The 11750-nt window shown below is 38.6% G+C and overlaps 1 protein-coding gene across 5 annotated transcripts; it reads left to right on the top strand.

Moving 5' to 3' along the window:
* Nucleotides 1–2: 2 nt before the first annotated feature.
* Nucleotides 3–10308, top strand: ankra2 (ankyrin repeat family A member 2). Of its 5 annotated transcripts, XM_012959507.3 has the most exons (10): nucleotides 479–1071; nucleotides 1122–1177; nucleotides 1634–1998; nucleotides 2728–2886; nucleotides 3632–3697; nucleotides 4517–4614; nucleotides 5366–5491; nucleotides 5956–6022; nucleotides 6261–6341; nucleotides 7073–10308. In XM_012959507.3, exons 3-10 carry the CDS (start codon nucleotides 1713–1715, stop codon nucleotides 7126–7128), a joined length of 939 nt encoding a protein of 312 aa, XP_012814961.1. In that variant the 5' UTR covers nucleotides 479–1071; nucleotides 1122–1177; nucleotides 1634–1712; the 3' UTR covers nucleotides 7129–10308. The 5 variants fall into 5 exon arrangements, with proteins under 5 accessions (XP_012814942.1, XP_012814970.1, XP_012814961.1 ...); XM_012959488.3 differs by lacking the exons at nucleotides 479–1071; nucleotides 1122–1177 and adding an exon at nucleotides 3–89; XM_012959516.3 differs by lacking the exons at nucleotides 479–1071; nucleotides 1122–1177 and adding an exon at nucleotides 115–134.
* Nucleotides 10309–11750: the final 1442 nt, after the last annotated feature.

The following is an 11750-nucleotide window of genomic DNA, read 5'->3' as shown; positions in this document are numbered from 1 at the left end:
AATATAGAGTTTCTTCCAAAGATGTCGCGTTTTGATGACGTCCACTCAGGAAGTGACGTTTTGTCATATAACAAAGGGTGGCAGCCCAGGTGAGTAACATAAACAGAGAAGCTCTAGCTTTGTTATTATACTGGGTTAGTGGCAGTGTGAGAGCTTGCAGTGCCGGGTACATCTGGCAGCATTATACCCAGCGCCATGTCTGCCAGGCTAGTCATTCATCTCTCAGTTACTGGGGAAAAGCCTCTGGCAGACTAGTGGCCTCATTCATCTCTCAGTTACTGGGGAAAAGCCTCTGGCAGACTAGTGGCCTCATTCATCTCTCAGTTACTGGGGAAAAGCCTCTGGCAGACTAGTGGCCTCATTCATCTCTCAGTAACTGGGGAAAAGCCTCTGGCAGACTAGTGGCCTCATTCATCTCTCAGTAACTGGGGAAAAGCCTCTGGCAGACTAGTGGCCTCATTCATCTCTCAGAGGCTTTTCCCCAGTAACTGACAGACTAGTGGCCTCATTCATCTCTCAGTAACTGGGGAAAAGCCTCTGGCAGACTAGTGGCCTCATTCATCTCTCAGTTACTGGGGAAAAGCCTCTGGCACCTAGTGGCCTCATTCATCTCTCAGTTACTGGGGAAAAGCCTCTGGCAGACTAGTGGCCTCATTCATCTCTCAGTTACTGGGGAAAAGCCTCTGGCACCTAGTGGCCTCATTCATCTCTCAGTTACTGGGGAAAAGCCTCTGACAGACTAGTGGCCTCATTCATCTCTCAGTTACTGGGGAAAAGCCTCTGGCAGGCTAGTGGCCTCATTCATCTCTCAGTTACTGGGGAAAAGCCTCTGGCAGACTAGTGGCCTCATTCATCTCTCAGTTACTGGGGAAAAGCCTCTGAGAGACTAGTGGCCTCATTCATCTCTCAGTTACTGGGGAAAAGCCTCTGGCAGACTAGTGGCCTCATTCATCTTTCAGTTACTGGGGAAAAGCCTCTGGCAGACTAGTGGCCTCATTCATCTCTCAGTTACTGGGGAAAAGCCTCTGGCAGACTAGTGGCCTCATTCATCTCTCAGTTACTGGGGAAAAGGTTCTGACAGACTAGTGGCCACATTCATCTCTAAGTTAGCTGCGGAAAAGCCAGTGCATCCCCTTTCCTCCAGCGTCACTATCATTTCAGGATGGAGTTCATTACTGTAAGAATGATTACATGATGCCATTAACTCTCTAGGAAAGGCTAGCAATGATATAATCGTTGATTGGATCAACCAATCAGCAAAAAAGGCCAAAATCCAAAGGGGTCCGGTTGCATGAAGAGGTTACCCGATCGCCTCCTAGGTTCATTTGCTTGAGGGGTGGGTGATGAGAAGACTTTAACATCATACATACATTTACAGATATTTAACATTTTCATGACTTCAGATGAAACACTGTATTTGCAGATTGTGGATTTAGCAAAAAAAGAAATGTTTTGTGATGTGAAAGAAGGGTTCATCCTCAGTATAATTATCAACATGTATTTATTAAGTGCTGCTGTATTCTGTAGTGCTGCACGATAGCAGGGAGTACACATGACACAAACTAATTTCATTTTAAAGCATGTAAATGTGTAACAGTGTAGTTACTATTCTTGTTGTTTTCTTTTATTGTAGCTGATCTTCTCAGTATTTGATGCAATGGATGCAACGGGCAGTTAGAAGAAGAAGAATACAGGCCAGCTGAGGTGTCGCCATGTCCTCTTTAAGTAACCTGGAGAGCTCAGAGGAGCTGACAGGAGAGGAGTGTGTCAGCTTCTGCCTGTCCAGCATGCCTGATATCAAGGTGGAGCATGTGATGGACTCAAACCCTGAGGAAGGCTCAGCCCAGAATGTAGCCATGGGAATGAAATTTATTTTGCCAAACAGATTTGATATGAACGTGTGCTCTCGCTTTGTAAAGTCTCTGAACGAAGAAGAAAGCAAAAATATACAGGACCAGGTTAACTCTGACCTGGAAGTGGCATCTGTCCTTTTTAAAGGTTATTCTATTTATGTGTGCTTTTTTTGTTTTAACTTAAAAGCTTTCGACTGTTTTGCTAGAGTAAATAAAATGAGCACTAGATACACAAACTCTGTAATTATAATGTTAATGCATCAGACCTGCATAGAGGCCCCTTGACTGTAAAATATCCCAACTAGTAAGAGTTTTCTGTTTGCCTATAACAATGTTACAGATAAATGAAAGCATTGCTGTATCCAACTGTCACTATTTGTTACAAATTTATCTATGGCAGCAGCTAGTGTTTAACCCAAATTTTGACCCAACTCTTAATTTAGTTAACCTTCTTTCTGGGATTCCAGTTGTTTTTTAGTTCCGCAGCGCATATAGGGTCCTCAGCTTTTCAGTAAAAACGAGGTGTTGGAACTGGAAAGCACTGCAGTGTTTCTTTTTGCAGTCTGGTGGTAGCATGGAGCTGTTCACAGCATATTTGGCTTATTGTGGTCATTAAATGCCATAAAAATTAGCTTATGTATTCCTGGTCTAAAAGAGTAAATTGAGTATCTTGCTTTTAATACCTTGTCACTGGGGATATAAAAATTGTCTGTGCTTATTTATGAAAGATTAATATCTAATCCCCTTTATATCTCTTTTCTTTTAGAGCAAAATCAGGTCATATACACTGTTATTCCAGAGCCATTCATTTGCAAGTTCCTACCCATAGTGACTGAGAAATATTTAAATCTTGACAAATTTTTCTTCCATGCAGCTGAATGCAATATCCATACGTCTCCCTCGCCTGGAATCCAGGTTCGACATGTCTACACACCCTCTACAACGAAACATTTCTCTCCAATCAAACAGTCAACCACTCTTACAAATAAACACCGGGGCAATGAGGTATCCACAACCCCCCTGCTGGTGAACTGTAAGCACTTATTTTTCCAGTGTCTCTTTGCAATTGCTGATACTAAAGGGCTTCATCAACCATTACATCATTTCTATTATTTTTTTATCTTGACATTTAATATTTCATGCATGCCTAATTAGTTGTGATTCATGTCTGGAGGGTCACAAAATGACCAAGTGATCCTCTGTGGCTGTGTATCCTGTTTGTTTTACCTTTTAAGTAGCAGAACGCAGACTTTGAGACTTGTGATTGAGGCAGCAATTTTGACCACTTTTATTGGTATTGTTAACTTAGGTATTATTGGCTAAAGTAGGTCCCTTTTAATTGTAATCCCTCTTTTTATCAAAAGGTATATTGGCTGTAAAGACGTCGTGTTAATGCTTGCTTGACTGTTTCATTTCTTCTTTCTCATGTTTTCAGTTGTGCATATAATTGTCCATGATTGAATATTAATGTGCTGAAATGTCCTGCATTGTCCCTCTTCTATAGAACTGCACTAGAATATACATTATTTATATTAGATAACAATTCCGTCATACCAACATACTTCCCCCACATATCTGTTTTAATAAATTTAGCCTGTGTCTTAAAAATGACGAACTGGTTATTGAATGTCAAGTTGTTCTGCTTTCTAAGAGCTAGTAGTAAATGTATTGCTCATATTTAGGTTAAATTGAAGAGCATTTCTGTAATTGTGATGTATTATTATTGCTAGTGCTGTGGCTTATGTTTTATAAAAGTGCGTCATGTCTTTATTTCATAGCTCTGTCTGTTCACCAGCTGGCTGCCCAAGGAGAAATGGTTTATTTGGCCAGCCGTCTGGAACAGGGTGAGTGTAAATATGTAATGGTTATGTATATATCACCACACGTTCAAGCCATATACTCTCTGTAGAATTTAAATGTAATAAAGTCACTGTATGTGTATCTGTATGCTGAGCAGTATTATAAGAGCTGGTCAAAGATTAAGATTATAGCTATTGATTAGATAAGGGATACCCTTATTCACTTAAAATATCATAGGTGCTATAACCTCTTTTCACTATAAGCCTCAAACTCACTTAGCAACATGACAGTTGTGGGTCTGTGTATTGGTCTGAATGCACAGAACTGTTGTTGGGTTTTGACACATTATATGGACATTTTAGTGCGATGACATAACATATTGGAATTCTGATGTAAAATAATAGATATCTTTGGAGCCCAGAGGAAGGCCATCTGTTGAATAGGAAGACATTAGGGCAATGACAGACTAGGAGATTATGAGATGTTGCCCATAATGAATCTCCTCTTCTTCAGGTGACCATCAGCAATAATGTAAATTACCAGTGGGAAAACATGTCGCTTAATTTTTAGGATATTGCCTCACTAGGAAACTTTGCATCCTAGCGACAAGTTTTCCCACCAGAGGTTTACATTATTGCCAGTTGGAAAGCATTTGCAAGATCTTAGTCACCAGCAGTAAAGGAGATTTATCAAGGGCAATTAATCACCTTGTCTGTTATTGTACTTAAAATAAAAAATCAAGCACAGTTTAGAAGTGTTACACATTTCTCAAAATAACATGGAGACACTATGGTTCATACTTCTTATCAGTTTAATTATGAGCCCCTTGATTTCAGTGACAGTCTTGCTTTTTTTTTAAACAGAAAATGTGGTCAACCTTACTGATGAAGAAGGTTTCACACCTCTCATGTGGGCTGCAGCACATGGGCAGATAGCTGTGGTAGAGTTTCTTCTCCAGAATGTGAGTACCCTACAACATTTATTTGACAAGAACTGTTATTTAATTTTTAAATTAAAACACATTAGCAGTAAAGCAGACTTTTGCCTAAAGCTGGCCATACACAAGAAGATCCATTTGTTTGGCAAGGTCACCAAACAACCTTCTTATTCCAAGCTTTCAAATGGGGGTCACTGACCCCAACAGCCACAAAATATTTCTCTGTGAGGCAACAATTTTATTTTTGCTTTTAAGCTGCTGATATTCCAAACTGGAAACCTGCCAAAAAAATAAATAAATAAAAAAACTTAAAATAAGGACCAGTTGCAAATTGTCTCAGAATAGCACTCTCTAAATTATACTAAAACTTAATTTAAAGGTGAACAACCCCTTTAAGGCATTATTGATCAAAATCAGCATTTCTACATATTTAGTATGTGTTGCAATGTCTGCATGAACAAAATATTTGAGCATATCATCTATGAAATAAAAATAAATGAGCCTCCTTACCATTTGTTTAATTGTCTATAAGCCTTTCTCTGGTATGTAGTATATTATTGTGGAATAATATCTCTGGAAACTAAGTTAGTATTTTAAAAATATGTACAGGTATAGGACCTGTTATCCAGAATGCTCGGGACCAGGTTTTCTTATTATAGTTATGTTTCTGGTAATGTTTGGTTCTTGTCTTTACTCAGCCATGCATATGGTGTATTGATTTCTAATTATGATTGGCCTGTATAATATCCCTTTAAATTGTACATTTTTCTGTAAGGGAGCAGATCCTCAGGTCCTTGGAAAAGGTCGGGAAAGTGCGTTATCGTTGGCCTGCAGCAAAGGTTATACGGATATTGTCAAAATGCTTGTAGAGTGTGGTGTGGATGTCAATGAATATGACTGGGTAAGCTCCTTTATTTCAGAATATCAGTGTATATACACTATAATGTTTTGTACACCAACAAATGTATTTGATGTTCTCACCAATCCCTGCCCATTTAGTTTACAGTCTGAGGTCTCTATCACATACACACTCATTATGGGCAGTTTTACCAGTAGCCAATTACCGTGCCTGTTTTTGAGTGTTAGAAGAACCAAAATACCCAGAGGAAACCACATAGACTCAGAGAGAACATACAAACTCATGAATCAAATTGAGCCAACATTCTGTCCTGCTAAACGTTAATATGAAATTCCTTGTTAAGGATTTATGAATTTATAATAATGTTGGACAGAATTAGGTAGGTTTGTGAGTTCTGTTCTGTCATTCAAAGGGCCTGAAGTACTTGGAAAGTACATTTGAGAATAATTCTGTAAAGGAAAAAATTGGATCATTGCTAACTTTTATTTTGTTGTTTGCTTTCTCAGAATGGAGGCACTCCTCTGCTCTATGCAGTTCATGGAAATCATGTGAAGTGTGTGAAGATCCTCTTGGGTGAGAGTCTCATATGACTGGCTGGTAAAGCTGTGAGGAATTATTATTTTGTACTGTGCATTGCACCAGCTAATAGAAGGGTTTAGTTAATAATTTGGTGTACCCTGTGAGTTGTGTACAAGGCTTTTGCCTCTATCTCAGAAATGAAGCTCACTTTTGTATCAACTTAAGCTGTCATCTTGTATTGTTTGGTTAATGATGTATGACCTGTAATTTTTATTTCTAATGTGTTCAACAGAAAATGGTGCAGACCCAACTATCGAAACAGACTCTGGGTATAATTCCATGGACTTGTCTGTAGCTCTTGGCCATAGAAGTGGTACGTTGCTCTGCGTGAAGGAAACCACTTGTTTCTTGCTCTGTGCAAATATTTACTTAGCATGTATGGCCATCTTTACTCTACATCCTAAGTCAACCTCACCAAATAAGGAAAACTTTCCCCAATATGCCCACCTTGGAAATGTCGCTTCCTGATCCAACGGGAAAATGTAACCTGCTTGATTTTGGCCAGATATCGATCTGGGAGGCCTGTCAGGTCCCCATACACGGACAGATAAGCTGCCGAAGCGGTTTAAAGGACTTGAATTGGCAGCTTTAATCTGCCTGTGTATGGCCAGCTTAACAAACAGCTAATAAAACTAGCTCTGGAAATAATTTAAGGGGAATGACAACCCATGGCAGTAGCCACTTAGGTTGAGAATCTGCCCCTACACTCCATAAAGCTTAGTGATGTGCCTGCACCAAAAGCCACTGAGTTACCCTGGGTGCAGGCACTTGGAGAGGATTTTGGAGCAGAACTACATGCTCGAGCTGTCCAGTGCTTTTTCCACAATGTTCTGTGAGCAAATTTGTCCTTTTCATTAGTTAATAACGGTTATTTTAAGGAAAAGATCATGATTTTAAAATGGTATCATAAATGTTGCAGCTCCCCTTTAGCTGTGGGTCCCTGAATTGTCATTCACAGCAGCTGGGTGGCCCTGACATCATGCTTGGCCTACGGTAGTAAGTATTATGGCTAACACTTTTTTTTTTTTTTTTTTTGCTTTTCAGTTCAGCAAGTAATTGAGACTCATCTGTTGCAACTTCTTCAAAGTATCAAAGAATAAGTGAACCTAGTTTTTAACAGAAGATGTGAATAGTCCATGTGTTATCCTGCTCAACCTGCCGGTAGTTTTTATGACTTTTAGTTTCAGTGGGGTTTCTATACTAACAATGTGCAATAACTAAAAAAATTATAAAAATGCACATAGTAGATTAAGTGGTCTCTACAGCGCAATATGGGTTTTTTATCCTGTGGACTGGTTCTCTTATTATCAGAGGATGCACAGAACAAGAATCGCTGCTTTTAAAGGTAAAGTTGTTATAAGGTTCATGATTCCATGCATATACCACTATAATACATGGGAGACATGATGAAACCTGTAAAATGTATATATCCCTAAAAACAGTATTTATAGGACCAGGAAAGCACAATGGGTATCCTGCTCCCCCAATGTCTTGACTTTCCTTTTACTTTAGTTATGCCATTACTTGCTTAATGACTCATTGAAAACTTGTATATTGTTAAAAAAAAAAATAATAATAATAATATACTGCATTTAGATCTTGGAAGTCACCTCTGGGTTTTATGACCTGTTTGGAAGCACTCGTCCAGGACTACTTATATCCTGATATTTTATAATAATATTAATCAATCTGTATATATATGATATGGTTACTATTAAAGATGGTTTTAAGAAATAATATAGCAAAAATATTCACATTTTTATTATTATAGAGTGTAGCCCAAACATGTGCACCAGAACCCCTGCATTGCTGTCCATGTGAATTCAGTTGTTCCCTGAAAACTATTAAAGGGGTAGTTTATCTTTAAATTAAATTTTAGTGTGATGTAGACCAGTGCTACCCAACTTATTACATGTTGTAGGCCTGTTGTATCATATACAGCATGTTGGGCCAGATTAAATTAAAATGTTATATAGTGAAGTCTATAGAGCCTCTGAGCAGAATTGGGCCATAACAATTGTTTGGTTGCCTCCAATTGGACATCCCTGATATAGATAGTGATATTTGCCGTTGGTCTTAATTTTTTTTTTTTTTTTACATATTTCACTTTTTTAGCAGCTGTCCATTTTGAGGATTTTAGCAGCTATCTGGTTACTAGGGTTTATGTTACCCTAGCAACTAGGCAACAGTGTTAATAATAGACTTAAAAATAAATAGTAGAGGGCCTGAATAGAAAGATAAGTAATAAAAAGTAAAAAAAATATAGACTCACAGAGCAATAGTTTTACTGCTGGGGTCAATGACCCCCTTCTGAAAAGCTGGAAAGAGGCAGAACAGCTAGACAAATGATTAACTAATTTAAAAACTATAAAAAATTAAGACCAATGGAAAAGTTTCTATGAATAGGCTGTTCTATGACATAATAAAAGTTAACTTAAAGGTAAACCACCCATTTAACTGCTGCATTTTTAGGCATTTCTAGGGCAATTCATATGCAAGGCAAGAGGGAGAGATTAGGGGCACCTCTGAGCTAATAAAGACGTGACTGCACGTGTGCCAGTGCCCTAAATATCCCACAGATCAAACCTTTCTGTTTGACTCTTAGATTTTTAAAGGAACAAAGACTTGTTTGAGCCATGATCACCTTCTGTTTGAGTGAGACTTATTGTGTTTACAGAGCATTCGCTGGTCTCTAATGGCATTGCATTATAAAATGAGAGCAGATGAGTGATGTCGAAAGGAAGGAAAGAATTGTGTTTGTGACCATGAAAGTTAAAAAAAAAAGTGAAGTTGGAGTAATCAGCAATAATTTTACAGCTTATATATAGGCCCGATAATGTGATATCTTCTAGTGTTCTAGTTGAACTGTGCTGGCCTACAGCTATAAGGAGGAGGTAGCGAAATATCTACATGTATCAAGCACTAATATTTGATATAGACATAACTGATCATTTGTTTTGCTCCGGGGCTGCCATGGGCTTCAGTTAGCACTGTACCCTGGGCAGCAACCAGGCCCCCTGATAGCCTATACCCACATGAATTGCAAAAGTGCTCAGAAGAGCAATTGATCAATTTTACATCATTTTTATCATCACTTTTTTAGATTTTATTATATTAGCAGCTTTTACAGTCCTTCTATCATGGATTTGTTACAGGGGCATGTGAGAATGCCTTCAGCGAAGTTTGTGCTGGGTTCATGACAAGTCACTCTTTATGCAGCTGTCTAGAGACCTGCCGACTGACCAGTGTCAGTGGTAACAAAGTCATTGTACTGCTTACACTGCTTTTTTTATTTTTTTGATATATATGGATAGTGCTCCCCAGGTCCAAGGCATGGCATGGGCATTCATTGTTTAAGACTGTCAGTGTAATTATTATAAGCCACATGTATGGCACCCCTAATTTATACTGAGCCACATCCTTGCACCTTCCTGAGTTAAAATGTGTAAGATAATAATTAATGTAATAATAAGATGTAATACTGTTGTCAGTATTTATTTGTATCTAGAAAAAGGGTAACTTGAAATGAAACAACCATTGCACTTTGGGTACCCGAGATCTGTATTTATAATTAGTAGCATATTGCGCTCACTAACCCTGCTAACACTAGAGAGAGTGAGGGGTCTGAAAGGGATAGTTCACCTTTGACTTAAACTTTTAAAGCAGGTAACGCAATACAAGTCACAACGTTTACATTTAGTAACCCATGGCCACCAATCAGAAAGGGGCATCTATTGGTCACCTTTTTGAAAGCAGGTTGGTTACACCCCCTGGTGTAAACATTGCAACATTTATTACCCCATTAGTAATCGGGCTTTAGGATCATTCTTAACTGCCCCTTGGCAGCGCAATGAAGTCCTGGCAACCATGTGGCAGCTTACATTCCAAGCCTTAGAGCTGCAGAACATAAGGCATCATTCAGACGTCATAAAAAACTGACACAGAATATTACTGTTGCAAAAAGTTTGTTTCAAGGTGATTTAACCAATTAAATGATCTGTGTTTAGGCCTCCTCTAATAACTGCTAACATACTGTGTTATTGTAATGATAATTATGCAGAAATGCAATTATGTATTGTGGTACCCTGTTCTCTTGTGTAACTGTCTTTCTGCCTGTGTAAGTGTAAATATGATACATGTATGTCAGTGTGTGCTTAGTGCGATCTGGCACACATCTCTCCTATTTGGTTCATTTAAATAGGGTGCTATCACCCCTGCTTTGTTTTGTATCCATTGCAGCCTATGCACAGTGTCTGTACCAATAAACTACTATTGTGTTACATACAGTTTATTTCTAACAATGTTGGAATGAAGGCATTTCTTGACAATTTCTTACTGTGTTTGATGCCCCCAAGTACAAAGCAAGGTCATTAGAGTATGGGGTTGCTGAAATGGCAATAGAAGAACCCAACTGAACCCGTGGGATGAATAGGAATGCTGGCGCCCGACCTGATCCCCAGTATCAGTGCCCAACCTCACTACTGCTCTTGGGCCTGAATGGAAGCAAATCCACCAACTATGTTCCAACATCTAGTGCAAAGCCTTTCCAGAAGAGTAGAGCCTATTCTATAGACTACAGCAGCAAAGGGAGAACTGACTTTAAAAATAAGACCCTTGGTTTGGTAATGGACACCTAGACAGCCTGGTGTCCTGCTATTTTTATCCAAATTATATTTGGTTATGTATTTGTTAAAAAAAAAAAAAAAAAAAATGATCCAATAACACATCTGTTTGTGGCAAAAGTAAGTAAAACCTTATGCTTATCAGTCTGGTGTTTTCAGTCAATGGGATGACAATCAGGTGTGAGACACCCTGGTTTCTTTAAAGAATGGGGATCCAGCAAAGCCTGATCACACAATTGGAGATGTGTATCATGGCTTGAACAGAGGGGGTGCCCGAGGACCTCAAAAAGAGTTGTTGATGCCCATAAAGATGGAAAAGGTTACATCTCTAAAGAGTTTGGACTCCACCATTCAAGTTAGACAGATTGTGTACAAATGGAGGAAATTCAAGACCATTGCAAGATTGGGATACCCCCAGTACAGCTATGGTGCCAGTCTGGGCACAGGTATCACTATCTGTGGCATGAATCAGGTGTTATGTACAGTTAACAGTTCAAAGCTTATTTCAAGTTATTTTTAAATGTAATTTTAATTAAAAGCAGGGTGTGTGCCACTCACACATTTAAACCACCAATCACAATTCACCTATTGACTTATTTAAAATTTAAACTGTTGTCATTCTTTAACTATTAATCTGATGGTCCCTAAACTTTGCAGTTAGTCACTGGGTAACTGCAGTTCCAAGTTAGAAAAATTGCCAATTAGATGTCACTCATTGACTTTAAATTGCTGCCAGACACTATTAAATCCAGGGTCCCCAAACTTTGCAGTGGTTTTTACTATATAACTTTGGTCCAAGGTTAGAAAAAGTGGGTGAAGCCAACAACAGATCAGATTTCATTCAGTGACTTCAAGTTTTTCAAACCAACATGAAGTTTGTTTTCAAATTTCCCTTTCTAGTTTGTATTTGCCCTTATTCCAACATCTTTGATTTACACTCTATGCTCTTCTCACTTGTTGACCCCTTTTGTTACACCACTTCAGTGTGGTGCGACACTTATTGTCTAACCCTATAACTTTTTCTGCAGTAGTCATGCAAATATTTTCTTAGTTATAATCCCAACCTTATGTTTCTGCATGGCACTAAAGTCAGATGTGCT

This window comes from Xenopus tropicalis, chromosome 1 (assembly GCF_000004195.4).
Source record: "Xenopus tropicalis strain Nigerian chromosome 1, UCB_Xtro_10.0, whole genome shotgun sequence".
Lineage (NCBI taxonomy): Eukaryota > Metazoa > Chordata > Amphibia > Anura > Pipidae > Xenopus > Xenopus tropicalis.
Note: the sequence above shows the minus strand (reverse complement) of the source record. Positions and strands in the feature narration are given on the sequence as shown.